This window comes from Eretmochelys imbricata, chromosome 1 (genome assembly GCF_965152235.1).
Source record: "Eretmochelys imbricata isolate rEreImb1 chromosome 1, rEreImb1.hap1, whole genome shotgun sequence".
NCBI lineage: Eukaryota > Metazoa > Chordata > Testudines > Cheloniidae > Eretmochelys > Eretmochelys imbricata.
Window position 1 is genome coordinate 177,011,920 of NC_135572.1, and position 25,271 is coordinate 177,037,190.

At 39.6% G+C, this 25,271-nt stretch overlaps 1 protein-coding gene across 6 annotated transcripts in view; it reads right to left on the minus strand.

Annotated features, from left to right (window-relative positions):
- Window positions 1-25,271, minus strand: part of USP25 (ubiquitin specific peptidase 25) — a 146,098-nt gene that overhangs the window by 1,664 nt on the left and 119,163 nt on the right. The window contains exons 18-25 of one of the 6 annotated variants that reach the window (XM_077819879.1): window positions 24,940-25,079; window positions 16,461-16,574; window positions 14,045-14,140; window positions 10,062-10,240; window positions 8,953-9,031; window positions 6,889-6,968; window positions 1,366-1,489; window positions 424-619 (exon numbers count right to left, since the gene is read on the minus strand). In XM_077819879.1, the coding sequence (XP_077676005.1) occupies window positions 424-619; window positions 1,366-1,489; window positions 6,889-6,968; window positions 8,953-9,031; window positions 10,062-10,240; window positions 14,045-14,140; window positions 16,461-16,574; window positions 24,940-25,079 (1,008 nt within the window). The other 5 variants (XM_077819901.1, XM_077819907.1, XM_077819886.1 and 2 more) reach the window with 5 other exon arrangements.

Here is a 25,271-nt window from a genome sequence, read left to right on the forward strand (position 1 = left end):
ATCATCAGGAATACACAAACAAAAATTAAATATGCAATGGTATGAATGTGAAACCTTTTCCACCTCTAAACAAACGTCATACCATACTTAGCTCTTTTAGGGCCCAACACAATAACACTTGTCACCTGTGGATTTCAAAGCATATTTCAAAGGAACAAAAGATTTTGATAAGATAAGACAGAACTTGAAGATAGACATAAGCTATATCTGACTTCAAGATCAGAGTCATTTTGTCTACAGCACTGTGTGTGTGGAGGAGCCTTTCAAGTTAAGAAATACATATAGGGTGACTAGATAGCAAGTGTGAAAAATGGGGACCGGGAGTGGGGGGTAATAGGTGCCTATATTAGGCAAAGCTGCAAATATCGGGACTGTCACTATAAAAATCAGAACCTCTGGTCACCCTAAATACATATGACTTACGTTCCATTTCTTGTCCAAGATACGAACACCAGCGGTTTCTCATATCTTCCACAGCAGCAATATCCTTTTCTTCCGTTTCATCCACCAGCAGTAATGGCAAGCATGGGACAATGAGCTCATTCATAATGATCAGCCCATTATTTACTTCCTGATCGTCTCCAGACTCAAAGAGTGCCGCAGCATGTTCATTTAGTTTCTTCATGCAACATCATAAAAAAGGAAAACTTTTAAGTACTTAGCATTTCATGTTTCACGAAGTATCAGCTTTTTAAAAAAAGATTTATTCCTCACACAAAAAAAAACAAATTTGAAAAGCAGCAGTGACCATATCACAAGTTTTAAGTCAGGGCAATCTTGCAAATTCTTCACTAAACAGGTCAGGTCTTAGGCTATTCTTCCCTCTAACAGACCCGTGAACGGGGGCCTGACTACTCGTAATTGTTTTAGCCATCCCTGCCGAAGGCTAGATGCCCACTCCCTCTGTTGCTACTTCTTCCTGTGGCTGATTAAAATCAAGTTGGGGGCGGGGGCTGGAGGAGAGAGAAAAACCTATTTCTACTGCTGCCTTTTCTAGCATTAGTCTCCTGTCAACTTGTCGCACTGTGGCAATGTGGCCGTTTGCTGTCCAAAACTAGGGTGTACCACTATTCTTTGCCACAATATGTGTAGCAGTGGACAGGTTCATCATAATGCCCCAGTAAAACAGGCAGCTACATACTCTGTAGGAACAACAGAAATTATAAGTTTTCCTTTTAATCCTCATATTCTACATTGCTTCCTTCTCCATTGTCGGCCCTGTTCTCACAAGGGGAGGGATGCCCTTAACTGGTTACATTAATATACAAAGGGTTTTTTAATTGCAACTTTGCATAACAATTACCTGAGGTTGTCTACTATTTTACACGTGCAACAACTTCAAAATTAGGGTCATATTCCACTTACTAGCAAACATTCTCTTCTGTAATGGGATATCAGCTCTTCATCATGCCCTCTATACAGGCCTTTGGACAAGAGTTCTTTGTTATTCTGGTAAGCATAGATAAGGTAAAGCAAGGCTTCCATATAACTAAAACACACACAAAAAATATATATACACACATCAGATTTATAATGCCCTTGTACAGGTAGGTATCATTTGTTTCTGTATCTTTTCAAAGGACAATACAATAAAAAAAGCATTCAAACACTCACACTTGATATGGTTTCCCTTGGTATTGATTAGGACATTTTCTCCTCAATGCACATCAGTACAACTTTCTGTTGCAACCATAAGCTGGATCCAAAGCTGAAATCAATGGGAGGTTTTCCATTGACTTCAAATGGCTATGAATTAGGCCTTATATACACAGGAAAACAGTTTTCTTCTACACATTTGTGACACATTTGGTCTGATTCTTCACTATCCTGCAATTTGTGTAGCCATTTAAACCTTTGCAAATTGGGTGTGGAATAGTGTGATTTCATTTTTCAAGTGTGACCTTCTAAGAGAAAACTTATTTTCAGGTACATTAATTATAATGTCCCCAAATTACCACTTGTATTTAGACTGATGGAAATGTTCACAGATGTGTGACTGGCATGGTCTCCCCAAAAGCAAATATTTGTATCAGTAGTCTACTGGCAATTTTCACCTTAATCTAAAATAATGACAGAGATATGTACATTACTGTCAGGGGGATGAATACTAAAGAACCCGACAACAAAATTTGATGATAGACAAAACAGACCTCACTTCTTTGACACTGGTTGTCAAAAAGGATTAGCGAGTGTTTCATCTTTCACTTCTAGTGAATACATTAGGAAACTTTGGCATAGTCTGAGTTAGAGAAACAGAAAGAGAAAATGAAGGCATGTACCCTCTAAAGATGCCTCGAAATGAGTACTCATGTAAAGAAAAAAATAATTTTTGTACAAGTGAACAGCTTAAGGTGAAAGCCTCAATAAAAAAAGTTTCAGAGAAACAGAGCACCGAGGTGTATTTGCTGCAGCTATACTAGTGAGCATAGGAGGCTAGCTCTTCTTTGGACATTTTCTGTACTTTTAACATTACATACACATGAAAATCATACAGAACACATGCAAGGATATACCAGGGCCTTCACAGTGGAGCAACTCACAAATTTGGATGTTATAGCAAAAATTCTTGCTGTTAATCCCTAAATGCATGACCTTGCACTATTACATTCCATCCCATTTCTATTACTTCAGGTTACAAGGTCATCCAGACTTCCTTGTAGGATAGTCCGGTCCTCCTCTGTATCAGCAATACCTCCAAGCTTTGTGTCATCTGCGAAGATAGTGGAGTTCCTTAGGGACTGGTCTTGGGACCAATCTTATTTAACATTTTTACTACTGACCTTGGCACAAAAAGTGGGAATGTGCTATTAAAACCTGTGGATATCGCAAAGTTGGGAAGTATTACCAATACAGAGGAGGACTGGAATATGATACAAGAATATCTGGATGACCTTGTAAACTGGAATAATAGAAATGGGATGACATTTAATAGTGCAAAGTGCAAGATCATGAATTTAGGAACCAACTACAAGACTTTTTGCTATAACTGGGGACTTATCAGTTGGAAGTGACAAAGGAGAAAGAGCTAGATGTATTGGTTGATCACAGGATGACTAAACCACCAAGGTGATGCGGCCATGAAAGAGGTTAATGTAGTCCTAGGATGCATCAGGCGAGGTATTTCCAGTAGAGGCAGGGAAGTGCTAGTACTATTATACAAGGCACTGGTGAGAACTCATCCGAAATACTGTGTGCCGTTCTGGTCTCCCAAGTTTAAGAAGGATGAATTCAAACTGGAACAGGTGCAGAGAAGGGCTAGGAGGATGATCAGAGGAATGGAAAACCTACTTTATGAGAGGAGACACAAGGAGCTTAGCTTGTTTAGCCTAACCAAAAGAAGGCTGAGGGGAGATAGAACTGCTCTCTATAAACACATCAGAGGGATAAATACCAGGGAGGGAGGGGAGCTATTTAAGCTAAGTACCAATGTGGACACAAAAACAAATGGATATAAACTGTCTATCAATAAGTTTAGGATTGAAATTAGACAAAGACTTCTAACTATCAGAGAAGTGAAGTTCTGGAACAGCCTTCCAAGGGGAGCAGTGGGGGCAAAAAACCTAACTGGCTTTAAGACTGAGCTTGATAAGTTTACAAAGGGGATAGTATAATGAGATGGCCTATGACGGCATGAGGCCCATTGCTGACTGCCAGCTTCAAAAATCCCCAACATCTGGAGACAGGACACTAGATGGGGAGGGTTCTGAGTTATTACAGAGAATTCTTCCCCAGGTATCTTCCTGGTGGATCTTGCCCACATGCTCAGCATCTAACTGATCACCATATTTGGGGTTAGGAATGAATTTTCCCCCAGGTCAGATTGGCAGAGACCTCGGGGGATTTTCTTCTTCCTCTGCTACATGAGACATAGACCACTTGCAGGTTTAAACTAGGTAAATGGTGGATTCTCTAGAACTTGAAGTCTTTAAATCATGATTTGAGGATTTCAGTAATTCAGCCAGAGGTTAGGGGTCTACTACAGGAGTGGATGGGTGAGGTTCTGTGGCCTGCCATGTGCAGGAGGTGAGACTAGATGATCACGATGGTCCCCTCTGACTGTAAAGTCTATTTGGAATGGCAGTTTATGGAATGGAAAATAAACTGAAAGAGAAAGATTACTTGCAATAAAAAGGAGTTGGCTGAGGGGGTTGTGTTTTTCACATTCACAAGAATGAGATGTGTCCTAGTACTGCAGTTTCAGAAGATTAAGGAAAGCCATGGTGATTGTGGATAGCATCAATGCCCTCTTATAGCACTAAACACTGTGCCTGAAATTATATAGTGGTGGTACAGGCACTGTCCCCATCCATTCTCTCTCAAACTTCAGAGTTCAAGGACATATCCATGAAATTCAGAGGAGAAAGAGAGGCAAACAGAGAGCATACATACACAGAAGCAAGTGCTTCAAGGAATGACAATTCCTAGTTAGTATTCACTCCTCCTTTGAGATAGCCATAGGTGATCAACCAAGCAATACAAGCCGTATCAATCAATCAAGCCCAGGTGGAAGGAGGGCAGAGAAGTTCTTTATGAAGTGACTTATGTTACTCTTCCAAGCTAGACATCCATTTAAGACCATGGTATCCAGATAGTAATGCAAAGTAAAAGTATTGAGAGAACACCATGCAACAGCTCAATGGATCTCAATGATGGGAACATTGTACAGGCAAGACATTTGCTGTGTTAGTCCTACCGAAACATGCTTTAAGATTCTCAGGGAGTGGGACTCTGGCTAAGACATAAAATGTCTCAACACACAATTTTAATCCTGGCTCAACCAAGTTAAGCATGGATGGCTCTGTGGCCACCACCAGTCCATGCCTGGGCAATGTCCCCTCCTGACCTCAAGTCTGATCTTCAGGGCTCCATGTGCTGGGACTATCTCCAGGATGGGGTATATGACCAAAAAGTTCTTGTGGTAGTAATCGCTGATGACTTCAAACCTCTCAAGGCCAGTTCTCAATAATACGTCCATGTTACTGCTAAAAATCAAACTATCTTATGGCCAGTAGTTGCCACTAACACACATATGAAATGCCTGCTGCTGTCTTGTTTAAGCACCACCCATGTTTCAGATCCGTAAGAGGATCAGCAGTACAAAGGTCTGATAAATCTGTACTTTTTATATACTTTCACCTTCTTTTGTCTCCAGACCCTACAGAGGTCTTTCATGGCTGAGGCTGCTAAACGGTCTATCCTGAGGATGTCTGGTTGGCTGCGCCCATCTGACGACAAATTATTGCCTAGAGAGCTGAAATCATCCACTACTTCCGGCAGCACAGATGTCTTGAATCACGACTTTTGCCCTGACACTGGATTTTTGATTTTGCCCAAGGGCAGCTGCCCTTTAGCGGAAGCAATCCTGTCTTTCACGTCATATGCAAGCTGTCTGAAGAGGATATCATCTGCATAATCCAGGTTGGTAAAAGAAGTTAAACTGACAATTATACTGTTATTTGTGGAGACTTGCTCAAAGAGCCAATCTATTGTCTGGCAGAATGGCGCTGGGGCCAAGACACATCCCTGCTTCACCTGGGATCTACTGTAAACTCTGTTAGACCTAGGGGTCCTCCATTGCACCTGTGTCCCTGAGTTATTACGTAGATCTTTAATTCACCTCAGGATGATATTGGGAACATCAGTGCCTTGTGGGCCTTCCGGAGGGCAGCTCAATTAACAGAATTGAAGGCTGACTAAGTCTCCATATGCTGCTGTCAAAGGACGACTGAATTCTTGATGGATCTCAGATAAAAATGAAGAGCAAGTACAATGTCCATTGTAGATCATCCAGCAGTGATATCTGACTGCCCTGGGTGATGGCGTTTCACAACATTAGCCTGGAGCTGGGTGAGTAGGACATGCATAAAAACTTTTCCGGTAACAGAAAGCAAGGTTATGGGCCTGTGTCTCCTAACTCACCACATAGGCATTACCCCTTACAAAGTGGGATGATGATCCCTTCCTTCTACTCTGCTGGTACCTTCCCTGTACAAATCTGGGGGGAAAAAGGTTGGTGTAATGCTACACTTATGGGCTGAATGGAGCAACTGAGAAGTTCGGGGTTATGACATCAGATCCAGCATCATGCCTGCTTTGCAATTTCTTTATGGCAGAGCAGACCTCATCCAAAGTAGGTACTCTACACAGATTTTGGGTTCAGTGACTGCATGTACTAGTACTGTGACCAGATCTGAGCTTTGAGTCACTTCAGGATGGTTAAGTGCATACTCAATATTCTTTTCATCTTTGCAGGACTTTCTTTGGGTTGAGCATGTTTTACCATCATCCTTATTTATCCACATAAACCCTGTGCAAAGTCCAGTTTTGGATCAATGTGACAGAATAACTCTGAATGCAGGTTGTAATTTGTTAGGCCTTATTCCCTCTTTCACCAAGTTCTCAAAATAAGCTTAAATGCTCAAGCCCCCTCTGTATAATAAAAGGGCGATGCTGGCAGGTGATTCTTAGTAAGAGATCCTTGACTTTGGAAATTGCTCTCCACTTTGGTCTTCAGAGGTTACATTTACTAACCTACCGGGCATTTTGGAAAGCCAGTTGCCCCTCACTTCCCCCCCCCAAATTATTGAGGATAGTGGAGATGATTATATTTATGGGTGGTTCTTCTGTATTGTGTCATTTTAATTTATGCAACAAATTATCAAATATATACAGCTGCCCATTCTAATATACTCAAAGCAATATTGGTCTTTTCTGAAAAAGAATGGTGTATTTGCAATACACTTACAAATTATATTTCTTTTACATTTATTATTTTTCCATACATTTGGTTTATCGTTTACATTGCTTTCCCCCCCTCAGAAACTGAGTATTTAATGTAACCAATTTAAAGTAACCCCGCAGTCTGAATTCTATAATGTCTCTTCTTACCTCTTTTTTTGAAAAAGTTCCAATCCTACCATGAGATACATGGTTGTTTCTCTGTAATTTCTATATTCTTGATGCCATCTCTGCACATAAGAAAGTGTATTAAGAATGTTCATTCATACAAAGGAGAGATACATTTTGCCCTCTTCACACAGCATTGCATACATATAATAAGGACTCATGAATGGTATGAGGGATAAATCAAAGAATTTGGAAAATATTTTTCACATAAAAAGAAAAAACATCTAACTGTCTAAATATTTGTGACACAAAGAGAAAAAGAAAATTTTAAAAGTTGGTAAAGTGACAAAACAAAAATTCCATAGGATTATGTTTATAGAATTCATTGCCATTTGAAAGGAACAAATACAGCAGTCTAAGGGAAATTCCTGGCAGCATTGTAAAATGTCCTTTTCATCTCCTGGGAGTGTGAAGGAGAACGACCAAAATAGGATTATCTATGTTTTGGACTTCTGTCATGCTGAAGTATTTACATGACCATATATATATGGGCTGTATGGAGTATGCTGAAGTATTTACATGACCATATGACCAAGTATTTACATGACCATATATATATGGGCTGTATGGAGCAACTGAGACGTTTGGGATTATGTCATCAGATCCGTGTGTGTGCGTGCGTGCGCACGTGCGTGTAAGTAAAAATCAGGCTCTAATTTTAATCTATAAACAGGGGAAGCAAAATGTTACAATACTGCAAGCCAAAAGCAATGTGGTTTGTACTGGAGTTATTTTTCCAATATTCTATAGGCAAATGAATGTTTTACTTCCAATCTGAAGCATGTTTCTATTCCAGTCGGTTAGAATGGCAGCTCTTAATTGCCTGCAAGGGACAGAACTCCAACCCCAGCATGGCTCGCCAGATATCCATTTATGGTAAAATTCCCCCCAACACGAAGAGCCTGCATGAGGTTCCATGAAACATTTACTGTCTATATATGATAAATCCTAATTTTACCTTTGCAGATATAGATATCTCTCCTGTCCCAATTTAGCAGAAAAAGATGTTTAACACATGTGAAAGGGGGAGAGGTGGCACCCAGGTGTGACACAGCCAAGATCTGTAGTGTACATCTATGTGAAGTTATGCAGGAGTGGGAAGGAACTTGAACCCAGAACAGAAAAAGAAGTGTGGCAAAGAACCTGCCACGCTGTGAATCCTCCAATCCTTCCCCTACTCTGGGGAGGGAAAGCACACAGAAAGGCCACCTAGCCTATTTCAGGCCTTTAGGCTGGTGAAGGGGCGCAGAGCATCTCTGTCTTCCATTGGTTAGGTGAGGGGGGAAAATTGCCTTCTGTTTGGCTCTATTGGCAAAAAGATGAGGTTTAAGTGAGGCATGGGGACCTGTGTGGGAAAAGAAGTGCATCTGAAGGATTTAGGCCCCAATTCATTTAAAGCACATGCATAACTTCAAACGTGATTAAATGCTTTGCTAAACAGACGTCACTTGATATTTAGCTGGAATGTGACTAGTTTCTCAGAAATGACTTGTAAAAGTTTCATTCTTGAGTAGTATTTGTCAGCATTTTAAAGTCAGAATGTATTGATCAAGTACTTCAAAATTCAAGGGTTTTGGGGGGAGGAGGATGGCGAGAGATTAATCTGCAAGTAGTCTCGGTGTGAGACAGGATGTACATGAATCTGATTCTCGCCAATACATTGGGAATGACGGCATACCAGCTGGAGATAAACGGTAGCCAGGTCCTACTGACCTGATACCACCCATGCTATTTTACTAGATGCCGACTTCTTGTCGGAAAAGCCAATTAATTCACACTGAAACCACGGGGTGCTGTTAATGATATCAAGTCATTAGGGAGTTGGCCAAGACCAATAAACTGTCTTTTAATTATGGTCCTAGTCAAATTTGTCCTCCCCAAAAATAAAGGGTCTTTCAGCAGCTGATCTATACATGTTATGGCATGAACTTGGGAAATTTGGTTAACAAGATAAACTGTGCACTGTAAATGAACAAAAGATCTTTTCTGAATTTTAGTAGATAATTATTCTCTGTTACAATTTATTAGGAAAGAAAAAATACTGGCCTCATACTCCTCCATGTTTACTTCATCAGGCTTTATCATTTCAAGTTTGGCTTGAGCCACTTTCATTATGTTGCGGCACCTTAAAAACAAAGAAAGAAGAGTTGCAAAAAAATTAATTGGTGGTAACTGAAAACTCACAGACACATGCTAACACTGCAGAGATATTAGCCTAAAATACTGCAAGTAAACATTATTAGAGCACTACAACTTTGACAAAAGTACAGACAGGAAGTGTGATTTCCTGTATACTTCTTGAGTTCCTTGCCATGTATTCACAGGCAGAGGGTACAGGACTTTCTCATAATTACTTTACAAATATGTAAATCAATCAATCACTATATTTTAACTTTCTTCCTCTACCAAAATGCCCTATCAGTTTTTTAAAAAAGTTAAAAATCAGGTGACTTAAACCTCCCTGAACTTGTAACTATTTTTTTAAAACAATCTTAGAGCATTAGGATCTGAAGCTTCAAGTGCTGGTACTGTGAAGGATTCAGAGTGCAGTACTATATTCTTTCAGTTTGTGTTTTTAAATAGGTGAACAGTTGGTAATAGTTAGGGTGGAGCACAGAAAATTGCCATAGTGAATTAGACAAGCTGTCCATCTAGCCTGGGTGTGCTGTTTTTTTGTTTTTACCGTGACCAGTACAAGTTGTTTCAGAGAAAGGAACAAGAACATGTAATGGTAAACTATGGAATATTACACCCATAGTGAACATCTCTTCCTAATCATCGATTGATTTATGCCATCAAACATAAGGATTTCTCTTTAATGTTACTCTATCTAATTTAACCATGGATGTTCCCATTATCCACATAAATATTTAATTCTATCCTGAATGCTACTAAGTTCTTGGCTGCACTGATATATTGCAGCAAATAGTTTCACAATTTAATTATGTATTTCTTAAAAGTAATATTTCATGTTGAAAATTGCAACATTGTGTAAAGGAAAACCATTCTGAAGTGGTGGCTAGGCAAATATATTGTTCATGATGGATACCTAATACCCATGTTATACATACAATACATAAAGCAGAGTTAAATATTGTATCCTCTGAATAAAAAATTTAATAGTATAAGATTAGCACATCTCATTTTCCCATTACCTTTCATCAAAGCTCAGATTGTGATCTCCAAACTGCTCCAGTAATGTTCTCTCAATTATTTTCTTTGGTGCCTCGTTTTGCATGAAATAGACAACTGCATGATGCAAACGGTAATCACATTCAGGTGGTGGATCATCCTGAGCCAATTTTAGTAGCCGTGCATACTCCAATTTAATTGCCTACATAATTTAACCAAAAATATCAGTTTTTTTTCTAGTTAGCCCTTGACAAGTGAATTATTTTTATTTCTGTGAAGTTAACATCCTCATATTGCTGGCCATGCTACAAGATGCTTAGTAATCCCCCAGCCCTGTCCCACTTAAACATATTCCCAAAGTACCCTTGTAATGGGAGTCATTTAACATTTAAAAACAAAACCGAGGTTGTTCCTCTCTCTCTGATCAGCTATCACTGGCATATGGGCAGAACTTCAACATCATTTTCTCACCTCCTCAGGGAAGATTTAGCTTTTTACTATCCAACCACTTCTCCCACTGTCCCATCTTTTTACCCAAGGTAAAGATACCTACTATATGTATCTACAGCCAGAAGCTGTACAGGACAATTGCAGCCATTTTAGCCCGTGAATTATTCTGAAAGCTTTCATGTTGAAAAATAGTTTTTGCCCACGGTTAAAATGCAAAATTTATTTTCAGAGAATGTTTAATGAACGTGTAAAGCTTTTTAAAAATATATTTAAGCGTGATGGAAATGGTTTACACTAAGAACCTAACTATCTGATTTCTACTGAAAACAAATACTTAAAACAAGTTTCTATCCTGCCTTATAAGGCCTTAACAGTATAAACATTTAGTATTTTACACTGTTTTTCCTTTACGCTAGTGTCACAAGAAATACTTTTCCATCTTTGCAGGCACTATTTTTTTTTAACACAGAAATTCTAGTTTTCCTGAAAACTTTTCAATTGTGCTCATTAACTACTTAATTATGGACTCTGACCACTGTGTAGAACAAAAGACAAATCGCTGAGGGAAATGGTGACGGATCTTACTGTATTTCAAGATTTTTTTCTAAAGGTACAAAAAATGGTCAAGCACTATGGTAAACAAATGTCAACTTGAACTAGAGTGAATGTATACAATGCCTCTATGTAAGATAATGTATATTAACACTGTAACAAATCTGGAACACAACAGAAAAACAACAGGCAGTTTCAAAGCACTCAGTAATAAACATCCAGTTTCATACTCCAAATTCCTTTCTTCCCAGACACTTGGCAAAGCTACTCATCTCTGCAAGACTTATCACCATTTCTTTCACATAATTAAAATCTCTTCTTCTATACAGGTTTCTACCAGTTTCCAAAACTTTAACTAACATTTAACAAACATAACAGTCTTTTTTCACAGAATAAACTGGATATTGCAGGTAGTTCCTCTTTCTACTTAGGAATTCAAGGGTTTCCTTCTTGTTCCTTCCAAGACACTCAATGCATAGGTGAAATGCTATACATTTAGAGGCATGTGAAGACCGGAGAAAGCCCTCATCTCGTTTTCAAGGGTGGGATTTTAACTAGCCTAGTGGAATGCAGAGGTGTATGTCTGTGTGTGTGTCTATGTGTTCAATTTTATTCTTTTCCTTGGACATACCAAAATACTATTGACAAGCTTTGCATGATCTCAACTGAAAGGATCGATTATCAGGACCAAAATAAAGGTCTAATTAAGTCAAGGTAACTATACCAGCCAAAAAGCACCTCCAATAGGACTGTTTGCTGGTACAGTTATAGTGGAATAGTTACACCAGCCAACCCTTTCTAGCATGGACAAGGCCTGAGACAAAAGCACTTGATATATACCACTTTACAGACAGTCTACCAACAGAAGAAAAGAACTGTTTCCATATACATTTTTGACTTGACCTAGGACAGTAACAGGCATCTTATCTGAGTTCTAAGATTCTTATATGCTGAGCAAAATAATAATTTTTTCTTTATACAATATACAGAAAACGGGATTACGGTACAATTATCAGAGAAAGATTCTTTCAATTTCTCAAAGCAAGCTATATACAAAAATCCTGAAGAATATGATTTGCTAGATTCTGAAAACTAAGACAACTACCCTATAAAGACTTCAGGTTTCAGTTTAGAAAGAGTGACTCATTTCAAATATGTTTCAACAAGAATAGTAAAGCAAACATATCCGAAAGCAAACTAAAGAAAAAACAGAAAATTATCTTTGTAAGCACTATTATACGTAAAATACCATGCAAAACATAAAATGGCATATAATTTTATTAAGCACAGAGCAGCTAAGAGACTATGGAAAACCACGCTGAAGTAACGTGAAGTTGCACTTAATATTCTTCAAGTTAGGAAACTGAGCACTGAGTCAGCCACTTCACTATCAAATTGCGCATTTAAGCCAAAGTATTAACTGAAAATATCGTACGTATGGTTTTTATATACAAGTACACCATCGCCAACCCCAGAAAGGTAAGCAGAATAGAGCTGAGTGTGAAATGGTTCTCTCATCCCATGGGAATTTTTGAGATTTAAAATATTTTCCGCATATCAAATCAGTACAAAAAATAGTAATCTCTAAAGTTTGTGTGAACTGAACAAAATTTCAAATCAGATCAAACAAAATATTTTGTTTCCATTATGACCTTTTCCCATATATATTTCTTACTATGCATTAAATAGAACTTCAAAACTAAAAGTCATTTCAAACCAAAAAGTGGCACTTTTCATTTGAATTTTTCAAAAAACAGGAAATGCATTGCAATGACCTTTTCCCATAAAAAAGTTGTTTTGATGAATCCGCATTTTCCAATGAAAAATGTTTAATTGAAAAATTCCTGGCCAGCTCTATCAGGTAGGAAAAAGAAAACTCCCACCACACTTTCTAACCAAACTAACTCACTATATATGGTAAGAGTATAGAAGGCTGTATCTGTCTCACCAGAAATTATACATATTTAAAACAAATGTTAACACACACACACTCCCCAAGGTAAAAAAACATTTCAAGTTCCATTTTTTTCCTTTTAAGGTACCATAAACACACATTCTCACTTGGGGGGGGGGGGGGAGATTCTGCACTATTTCCTGGTGGCTCTTCCACTGGCACACTGATGATTCAAAATCTTATGCATTAGCAATTCAGAAAATTTACATATTAAGGAAAACTAATAACATCTGGGTATGGTTTTCTAAATGTAATGTTACTTTGAAAAGTTAAAGAATGGGCACCCCAAACAATATCTCCCCATAATAAATTACACTATACAAAAGGGATAATACTGACACTAACAAATAAACCAAACCAAACAATTCAGCTTGTTATTTTATGGAGGACAAGAGTCAGAATAACATTTCTCTGAAAAGCTTTGGTGAACACAGAGATGTTCCCGTGTGAAAATGCTGGAGTTCTCAGAGACATGCTAGTGGAAGTTTGCATTTAGGCTTGGTCTACACAAGGAATTTATGTCGGTATAACTATGTTGCTAAGGGGTGTGGATTATTCACCCCCCTAAGTGATGTAGTTCTAATGACCCAACCCCCAGTGTAGACAGTGCTATGTTGACAGGAAGGCTTTTCCCATCGACATAGGTAATGCCTATTGGGGAGGTGGAGTACCTATGCCAAGAGGAGAAGGTCTCCCATCGGTGTAGGTAATGTCTCCACTGAAACACTACAGTGGCGCTGCTGCAGTGTTGTAAATGTAGACAAATGCCATCATTGTTCAAGTTCACACAGCTAGCCTTAATATTATCTTTCTTAGAAAATGTCAGAAGCTGTGACTAGTGGTATCAGAAGGCTTTATTGTTAACACACACCCCTAGTAAGATTTCTATATGCTTCTGTCAGGACAAAAAGTATTACTAACTGTGGACTGAAGGTAAGAAAAAGAAAACAGACAAATGCCAGAACAATCATAATATGCATTAATAGGAAAAAGTATTCCAATAATAAAAAAAAATCAGAGGAAAAGTAAAGATTGAAACATTAGTTGTACCTTAAAGAACCCTGCTTCTGGCCCACACCTGTCATAAACATTCCTGGCTTTACCTATAGCCATGATAATACCTTGCATGTTCGGGGTCAGCATGACCTGCCACAGGGGATTTAAGGTAAAAGTTTTGAATGATTAATATTTTAATGATTTAAGTCAATATGCCTTTAGACTCATGCAACAACGAACAACCTACTGCATGCATACAATGGAATGGCAAATGCTTCAGTGTTAGCGTTTACGTTCTGCAAAAGAATACCATTTTTCTTTACTTCTACCAAAGCAACAGCCATATATGATCTAACAGATGTTTACATTAGAATAAAGTAAGTACTAATAATTATTCCCAATGCACTGAAAGCAATTTAAGAATTACATGAGCAAAATGTCCAAGGAAAGAAGAGACTGTTCAACACTGTTATTCCACAAATACTGCAAAATGAATTAGTACTAACCTAAGAGAGCCTGTCTTACTAGCAAGTTTCTATTATTTCAAATAAAAAAATCCATTCACAATGTTTATGATGCTCAATACTACAAATTTTTATTTTTATCATTTTGCCTTTTTTCCAGATACTTCATAATTAAATAACTGCATTACTACATAATTATATCTTAAAAATCAGGATCCCATTGTGCTAGGTGCTGTACAAACACACAAGATGACATGGTCCCTACCCTGAAGGGTTTACGATAATCTGAATTAAGAAGCAACAAATTTAAACCAACAGGAGGGAAGTGGGAAGGGAAGACAAAGGTAAAACCAGTAAGATTATGCAGTCACACAAGTTATTTATATACTCCGATTGACACTTTCAAGTTACTTGAAAGGTCTTTTTCCTGCTTATATACAAACAAATGAACAGCTCTGTTTCCAAATACCCCTCAGTCTAGGCATCATTGGCTGGCTAATTTCTGGCAGGCATCACAACAAAAGTGAGTCTTTATGGAGAGAGGGCAGAGAGCTTTGGGAATAGTTCAGGGAGGACATCCCATATGTAAGGGCAGCATGTAAAAAAGCACAACTACATTTACGGAAGCAGCAAACAAATGGACACAAGATCAGCACCACTGAAAAGAAGGGGATGTGGGATGGCAGTGCTGTAAGACAAAGGCAGATAAGTAGGGAGGGGCCAAGTTGTGAATGTCCTTAAAGGTGAACATTAACAACAATTCCCTTGGAGCTAGTCAGGGTATCGTAAGAACTTTCTTTAGAGCTGCATCATGTAGGACATAAGGTCACAGGACACAGATATATAACTGCTGCATTCAGATCACAGTGGGTCTGACGTCTCACAAATACAACAGTACCAATTTAAGTTTTGTTCTCCACCCCATTCTGCCAATTAAAGTTTCTCACAATTGAGGAGTAGAATATGACTTGACCTACTCACTGCTGCACAGAGATGTAACCCACCAATACATGGTTCCATGAGTTACTCAGAACATAGGCCCAGGTGCCTTGAGTAAGCAGGCACCATGCACCAGCTATGTCCCCTCTCTGAGCAAACAGACAGGAAGTAGTGGGGTATGGGGTGGACCCCTGGCTCTGCATTCCCACACATCTAGGCCAGCAAAAAACTACTATCCTTCTGGAGCAAAGGGAAAAGCAGGAAGGAAATGGTTTTGCAGAGGGGTAGGTCTGAGGTTCTATGCCTTTCTGGTCTACTCCTCCAGAGCTGAAGTTTAAGTTGCACCACAAGGAACAATTTAACCCTTAATCTGCTTTTCCATTAGTCATGTCATAGGAATGCAATTGTGAAATAAATGAGAATTTTTAAACATTTCTAGTATTTCCCTTTTTCATTAAGCTTTTCTTCTTTAACTGTTACCATTGTAAGTTGGAGCCCTAGCATAAAAGGAAATACAATTGAAAAGTCAAGAGCCAGGAAACACAGTTGGCTGCTAATCTGTCCTTAACTCATGCCTCTGTGTCTAAATATTTCAGCTTGTATCTGTAGGACAATTTGCTCCTCTGAATCTAAAATGTCTAAGCTTGGCAGATAAGAGATGTAGTTTGAACCTTAACTTTATTCAAAAACAAGGAAATTCAGAACGTCATTTGTTATTACAATTTTTTTTAAAAACTGTAAGATAGTCGTTCATAAATATATTTCATAGACTACACTTAGCCTAAGATAATACTAAACTTCCAATAGCTCAAAGGTACAAATATATGTGCCTTCCTATAATCATTTCATACCACATAAAAAATGTGCCCAATTAGGGTAACTGCTGCTCTTTTCTGTAAATTTTTGTTGTGAATTTCAAGAGATCATTAACACAAATTGCTAAGCTTTCAGTTATGCAGATATCTGTTAAGCGCCACAATGTGCAAACATGCCAAAAAATTCTCACACCAGGCAGCAAAAGAAAATACTAGTGTAGCAACTGTGCACAAGACTGCAATCAAAGGTACCTCATCGTCATAACCCCCCTCCTCTGACTCAATCACAAAAGTCCCTACATCAGGAATCGCCACCTCTACAACACGCTGGTTAGGAGCTGGTTGAGCTGGGGTGTTATCAGAGCTCTGCAGGAGAAAATCATCATCAGTATGAAAAAGTCAGAAAAAAGAAGAGAAAAGAAAAAACAAAATGATAGACTGATAAGTAAAACAATCTGTCTTGCTGGGATTTGCTATACTTTATGGTACTAGACCACCTGCATTCTCTCCCACTATTTGGATTTTTGAAAGAAATTCAAAGGTATGAAAAATCTTAAGTAGTGAATTTTACACTCAATGTTTCCACAAGTCTTGGCCTTCAATTTGTCTTAACACCTTTTTAGAAAAGTGATTTTCCTTTTTGCTGTAAAATTATGTGTCATTCTAATGCTTATACCTTCTCTGTTACTGTAGCACTAAAGTGATCTAATGTGTTCTTGTGACAAATTTTTTGAAACTAAGGGGCAGATCCTCAGCTGGTATAAACTGTCCTAGCACCACTGAAATCAAACTGTCATGGTTGGCTGCACTGACTTCAACAGAGCTATCACAGTTTATGCCATCTGACAATTTGCTTGGATTAGAGTCACGTGGCAATCATGTGCCACAGAAACAAAATCCTCTAACGTCTATATTCTGCTGTAAGAACTAGAATAATAATAATTTATATTCTATTAGCACCCAGAAGTCCCAATAAGGAACAGGCCCCATTGTCCCAGACAGACACTGTATAAACACACAAGACGATGGAGTTCTGGTCCTGAAGAGCTTACCACTGGAAACTCAGGAACAGAAAAAAGGGCAGGGGACATAAGTAGAACAAGTAAATGATTGTGGTGGTGACTGGCACATGGCTTGTCACAAGTTTTGCTGGGTCTGGGTTTTCTTTTTTTAAGCTGGGGGAAGAGCTTGGGTGAGAAGGTTAATATGAGAAAGGGAGCAAATTAAAGGAATGGGAAGATGGCTGTGAAGAGAAGGGAAAATGAAGAAAGGAAAAGAAGACAGTATGGGTCTGTCTGAACTGCACACGCTTATGTAACAGAAGATTACTGAAACCAGCTAATAAAAGTATGTTTGCACCAATTAAAACCTGTTTTTAGGACCTAGTTGTTTAGAAGACAGTGCACAGTGTTACTAAACAAGGTATTTATACTGAAAAGTTGCTTAATTTGTGGCAGAAAATTTCAGAAAAATGTTATTAAATACTTAATATTGTCCAAATACTTTTATAAAGGGGTTCAAATACCGTCCAAATACAAGCTAAAGGGGGCACAAGGAGCCTTAACTTTGCCTCTTTCTGAGCATAGAGAGGTTACTCACCTTGTGCAGTAACCGGAGTTCTTAGCGATGTGCGTCCCTACATGTGCGCCATTTCAGAGGCATGTGTACCCCTGCACCTTTAATCAGAGACTTTTGGTAGCAGGTCTTGTTCGGCTCATGCATGTACCCTATACATCCTTGTGCCCCACACTGAGGATATTCAGAGCGGAACAGACAAATCATCCTCAGTTCTTTTCTGCTGCAAAGTCCTGCAGAAAAAAACTCAGAAGGAGAAGAGGAGGGCAGGTAGTGGAGTACCCATATGGGGACACATCTTGAAGAAGTTCAGTTACTGCACAAGGTGAGTAACCTCTCTCCCTTCGTAGTGTCCCTATGGGTGCTCCACTTCAGGTGACTCCCAAGCAGTATTCTGACAAGGAGGAGGGAGCTTTGTAACATAGTCTAATACTGAAGACAAAACTGCATTGACAACTACGCTGTCTGATCTAGAGACATGAACCAAAGCACAGTGGTTGGAGGAAGTATGTACTGAAGTCCAGGTTGCAGCTCTGCACACTTCAGCAATTGGAACATTCTTCAGTAATGCCATGAAAGTAGGTTATAACCTTGTAGAATGAGCTAATGCTCTAGAATAAGGTTGATGTTGGCAAAGTCGTAACATAAGATGACACACCCAGATCTTCATCTTGAAAATTTCTGGATAGAGATTGGTTTCAGAGTAGTAGCCGTGTTAGTCTGTATCCGATGAAGTGAGCTGTAGCTCACAAAAGCTTATGCTCAAATAAATTTGTTAGTCTCCAAGGTGCCACAAGTACTCCTTTTCTTTTTGTGAATAGAGATTGCAGATCTTTTGGATTGGTCTGCAATTGAAACAAGCAGTCTGGGAGATGAATGGTCTGGTTAATAAGAACATTGGAAGATACCTTAGAGGAATATTTTGGATGTGGTCGGAACAAGACCTTTTCCTTGAAGAACACAGGAAATGGAGGAGGGTCTGTCATTAAAACCTCCAGTTCTCTGACCCTCCAGGCAGAAGTGAAGGCCATCAGAAAAAAAAACAAAAACAAAAAAAAACTGTTTTCAGCTATAGGTGAAGCAATGAACACATGGCTAATGGCTCACAAGGGTAATTCATAAGGTAACTGTCAGTCAGGTTTAAGTCCCATACTGGAGTAAGTTCTCTAATTTGAGGGAAAAGATTAACCACATCTCTGAGAAATCTTGATATCGTGGGGTGAGCAAACACCGAAAAACCTTTGATGAGGGAACAAAAGGCTGTTACAGCTACTCAGTGAACCTTGATGAAGCTCATAGGAAGACCTGATCTTTTTAATTCCAAAAAGGTAGTCCAGGACAACGAAGCAAGAGAGCGGGCAGGAGAAATTGGTCAATGGGTCTGCCAGAGGTAGTATCTCCTTCATTTTTGAAGTTAAGCATGTCACATGGATTCCTTTCTACTGTTTAATAACACCTGTTGCACTTCTGTTGAACGGGTAGTCTTTAATCCAGAGAACCATTGAGGAGTCATGCCTGGAGCCAGAGAAATTCCAGACTGGGATGAAGTGTCTGACCAGTGCCCTGAGACAACAAACAAGAACTGATCAGAAGTCGCAGTGGTGGACGAGAAGTAAGTCTAATGACATAAGGACATCAAACTTTTCATGGTCAAGTCAGCACAAACGTGACAACTTTGTCTTGTTTGACTTCGAATTTTCAAGAGCAACGGTATTAGCCAATATGCATAAAAAGGAAGCCCTTCATCCATGAGATGAGGAAGGAATCTCCTAGTGATTGGGTTCAGGTCCCCCTTTTCAAACAAAACTTACTGCGCTTTGCATTGGCTGCAGTGCAATAAAGTCCACTTCTGGAAACCCCCATGTTAAATATATCTTGCTGAGGACTCCTGAATCCAACTCCCACTTGTAACTCCGAGAGAAGCATCTGCTGAGGTAGTCAGCCATGGGGTTCTTAATACCTGGAAGGGAAGATGATGAGATGACTATCTGGTTAACTATGCACCAATTCCAGAGTTTTATCACTTCAGCACAGAGTGAAGGGGAACATGTCCCGCCCTGACAACTGATGTAGAACATGCAGGTCGCATTGTACATTATGATCGTGACGGATCTGGCTCTGATCAGTGGAAGGAAGAGGGAGCATACCCTCCTGCCTGGTCTCAGTTCCAGAATGTTGATGTGCAGAAAACCCACTTGGGGAGACCACTTGCCCTGGATGATGTGTGATTTGAGATCAGCTCCCTATCCCTAGAGAGATGCATCTGAAGTGATAATGGTCAGAGGAGCTTGAAAAAAAGGAACTGCCATACAGATCTTGGAAAGATTCTTCCACATATTGAGCGAGTCTGGAACGCAATGAGAACAGAGACCTGTCTATCTAGACTGTGCTCGTTTGGTGTGTCAGTGGTCCTCAACCATCTCTGTAAACACTGGAGATGTCATCTGGCATGTTGGATTAATGAAGACACAAGCTGCCATATGACCCTACAGCTGAAGACAATTTCTTGTCAAGGTTGAGGACTTAGAGTCCTTCAGACAAGATTTTCAGGTTTGTGAACATGTTCATAGGTAAGTAAGCCTTGGCTATCTTGGCATCTAGAGAAAGTCCTATAAAATCTATCCCATTCAACTGTCAGCTAGGGATAATCTGTTTGACGCTGCTGTTTAGAAGTCTGAGATCTGATATTGGTCTCCATCCTCTGTTCTTTTTGGGGACCCCTTCTCCCCTATGCTGGATTGGACCTCAGTCTATGACCCCTAAGCATAGAAGGGAGATGACATCCGCTCTCAGCAACTGATTGTGCGTTGGGTCCCTGAACAGAGAAGGGGAAGTGGGTGGGAGGGAGGTGTGGAGGTAAAATGGATGGAATAACCACCTGTTATGACTTCCAAAACCCATTTATCAGATGTTACTGTTGCCCATGCAGGATGGAATTGGGAAAGGCAGTATCCGAGTCAGGGGAGGACAGGACAGTGCAACAGCAAGTTTCTGTGGAGGGGGTGGTTCAGACTCCTGACCAAGCCATCAAAACTGGAGCTTAGCCACCGCAGATGGCTGGGATGAAGTAGCTCTGTCAGCAGTAGTTTTCTTTTTGGAATATCTTGGTCTCTTGGCCCAAGGTTAAGGTCGTCTACAGAAAGTAGAAAAGTAAACTCTGCAAGATCTTTGGGCCATCTAACACCTGCTAAATTTCCTTTCATTTATAGGTGTATAGATCCCAAGGGATCTAAGGACATGTCTACGCATGTAGTGAAGACATGATAAAACGACCTCCAAGTGCTCTCCCGTCGACTCTGGTACTCCACCGGAGCGAGGAGCGTAGGCGGAGTTGACAGGGGAGCGTCAGCAGTCAAAGATGAAGACACTGAGATAAGTAGCTCTAAGTACATCGACTTCAGCTACGCTATTTTCGTAGCTGAAGTTGAGTAACTTAGACTGACTTAGCTCGCCCCTCCCCGCCCAGTGTAGACCAGGCCTAAGAGTGGCCCTCGAATCCTTCAAAGTGTGAAGAGGCTGTCTGTAAAGCCTGAAAATAACTTATGACCCTCTACAGTAGGCTGTACCTCCCTGTGGAAGCTGCACAGCTGGAGCCCTGGTGCTTGTTGCATCACGGTGGAGATGGAACAGACTACACTATCGGCTGTATCCAAGGAAGTCTGTAAAGACTACTTTGCCAGATCTTAATTTACGATGGTCTTAAATTGTTCACTGTGGTCCTGTGGAAAATATTTAATAAAGATACTAAATTTGCTGTAATTCAGATAGTGATATTTTGACATGAACACCTGACGATTTACTATCCTGAACTGTAGTGTTGCAAAGGAGTAGTTTTTGTGACTAAAAAGATCAAGATGCTTCTGGTCCTTGTTAAATGGGATAGCATTGGTTTTGTATTGCCTCCCACCCTCTAACTACATCCACAACCAAGAAATTTCGTGTCACATGTGAAAATAAAAATTCTGAATCCATGACCAGAACATATGGTATTTTTTGCTAGTATGTTTGCATGCAGGGGGTGCTGTGGCAGGAGTTTGCCGGACAGTCTTGGCTGGCTCTAGAAGAGCCTCATTAATTGGAAGTGCCACACATGTTGAAGTTGAGGAATGTAAAATATCCAGGGGTTTATAGTGGGAGTCCAAATCCCTTGTGAGGAAGTGCAGAAGAGCAGTTTGTTTCATCAGCTCCTAGAACTCCGGAAAGTCATCTGCCATGGAAAGTGTTGGAGGCATTATAGCCTCATCAAGAAATATTTGTGCAAGATGCTACATCCTTGTCAGCCCTTGCCTCCTGCCCCTCCAGCTGTAGGAAGGTGGGGAACATCTATCTTCCCTTCTCTCCAAGTGCGGAGGAGAGCAAACTCTCTTTGAATAAACGTGAAACACTTAAACAGAAAGCTGTGAATCAAATCAGATTCCTCTTCCACACATTCTAATGGAGATGATAATTGTTCTCCTTGGATAGTGTAAGTCAGAGAAGTAGAGTATCACAATGAGAAATGACTAGAGAGTGACCCAGAAGACCTCAGTAATGAGAGATGCGTGGTACCAGTAAGCATTGGAGACTCTGGTTCATTGGAGATGAAGAGGTCTCGTGAGTATCTGAACTCCTCTGGTAATGGAGGAACTCTGGAGGTTGATATCAGCACCGAGGTAGATACCTGACTCGTCTGCATTGAGGAATGAGCACATCCAAGCATAGACTCAGATATAACAGTCCGGAGCACCGAATTAAATAGTGAGGATACCAAAGAATCTGATGGCACTTGTCTGCTTGCATGGACATGACCACCAGAAACAGAGGTGGTCTTCAGTATTGAGTCCTTCTTGGCAGAGGGATGACTTTTAGAAGCAGTCTTAGACATCTTCATGATACCAGAAATACTTGGAGCCTCAACAGCACTCTTCCTGGTGCCTGAGGTATCTGGTGACTGAGACATCTTTGAGAAAGATTTAATACGCCTGCTCCTTGTCAATACCATCAACTTAGACTGCAAAGCTTTCAGTACTGCAGACATGGAAGCAGGGGCCTCAGCCCTGGATGCTTTCGGTAACTGGGACCTCAAGGTGGCCAAGATAGCATAAGTCTTCTCCCTTGCCTGGTGATCCCGGCATACCTCAGAAAATACAAGTCCGAAATGACCCTGCAAGTTGGGAAAACACGAGCAAAAGGGAAAGACAGAAGCCCTAAAACAAACAGTGTACAACTATATACAACTACGACGTATGTAACACTAAGGCAGGTAGTAGAAGCAGGCATGTGCAGCACTCCATCTTAGACTAAAGGTGGTCAAGTAGGAACTGAGGGCAGTTCGTCTGTGCAGCCCTATATAACTTTGGTACGGGACACGAGTATGTATAGAGAGCATAAAGGCCGAATGGGCACTGGAACCAAAAACCTCTGATCAAAGGTGCAGGAGTGCCTGAAATGGAGCAGCTACAGAGACACTACTTGAAGAAAAACTTTGTTACCGACTTAACATGGAGACATCTAGGTTTCTCAAACATACAATAAAATTTCTGCCTCTCCTACAGTTAATTCCTCCCCTCAACCACAATCTTGTAACTCACTGGGACTGTTCATTCCATGTGACAGGCCTAAACTGATGTATTTTGTTCCCTGCAACCAAGCTAGTATGCATCTATCCTGGCGTACCTGGAGGGAAGCCAGCAGACCCCAAGGTAGAAGACAAGGGTAGGGAGGACATCGTTGAGGACTTTCACATCCTCATTTTGGGGTAACACAAATAGGTACAAGGCACAACATATAATTTTCCCAGTCTGTTTTGCTATGTTGGCATTGATTTTTCTGATTTAGGCTCTGTTAATCATGACAGATTATTTTCTCTGAGAACACAGGCGGCCAGTTAAACATTAAACAAGACATACTGTCACCAGTATTTCTAGGTGTCAAGAGTTAGATTAGTTTCCCATTGATTTTAACCACAACTCAGCAGTGTCTCTGCTCTCTTGACATCACAATGGTTGAGAGACAGGAGAAACACACTTCTGCTTTGATTAAGCACCAATCCAGGATTCCATTTCCAAGTGTACTCGATCCACAGAAGTATCCTAATTCTTGATGTGAAATATGAGCATTTACTGGTATATATGCTTGCCTGTTAGTTCCTGGGACTAGGTGGGCTTGTTTAGCTCTGGACAATTAGGACTCAGGCCACAGTTTTGTTTTATTTATTTTTGTTGTTCATACACTGCTCCACGATGACTTAGCAAGCCAAACTGGGGAAATAAATAATAAACTGACACATTACATTATTTTGATTTAAAAAAATAATTATTCTAATAAAGTTGCTTGTGCTTTCAAAATGTATTTCTATTTATGCAAACATATTTGATCAAATACTTATACCTACAGTTGGTCAAAGAATATTTGCTGAACGTATAATTCATTGAATTTTAGCTTCATAATTCGTGAAGCAGCCTTACTATTTGCACTTCTATTCAGTACTCAAAATTACTTGAAGACTATCTGAAGTGAAGTACTGGAAGTCTTTGGAGGATTCACATAAAAAGTAATTACCCAATATTCTGGCTGGCGTAACATATGTATTCTAAGTTAAATATATACATGTGATGAATCATGAAGACCTGATTCGAAGACATGTGAATTCAAATACTAACTCCTAGAATAGGATCCTAGCTCAAACAGAATTGAAGCAGGATATTCATGCCTCCCCTCAAGTATTCAACTACCTCTACATATATCCTCCATAAATACAATGCTTAACCTTAAAAGCTACATCAACTGATGAAACCTTTCAGGGATACTGACGACTCAAATTTTAAAAAAACCCTTAATATCTTTTAGTGTTCTGGGAGGAATACTACTTAATATACTCCCATAACAAGAAAATTATTAATTGTAGGTGGACACAGACGCGTGACCATTATTTAAGAAACAACATACTGTACTCCATAAAGAAGTATGATAACTACATACAATGTATGTATGTCACTAGTTTTACCCTATCATCAGCCTTTAGGTATACTCCATTTCTTCTGAATAGCGTATAAAGGTTAAGAAAAGGTTAATGCTCTCTTCGAGGGAACAATTTTCTCTTTTATCAGATATTATAATACCTGCCACTTGCAAGATAACAAAAGAAGGGGTATTAAAATCTTGAAAATATCCTCACCGTTTGCATGACAGTTTCAGGACTTCCATCTTCCTGTTCAGCTAATGCTTTAGTGATTGCTCGTACAGAATCTTCTTTCAAATGCTTTGAGAGATCAGTTCTTGATGGCTGCTCTAAATATTCTGGTTCTCCTGCTTGAACTTAGTGACAAAAAATGTAAGATAAGCAATTCCATTTCTTAACATAGCTAAGTCTATCCATATTATTTGGATTAACAAGTAAGTGCTAAAGAAATTTGCACAAAAATGCAAGTTATGACAAATAATTCACACAAATCTGCTTTAGATCCATGTTCAAAATTAGTCCCATCTTTTCTAGTTTAAGAAAACACT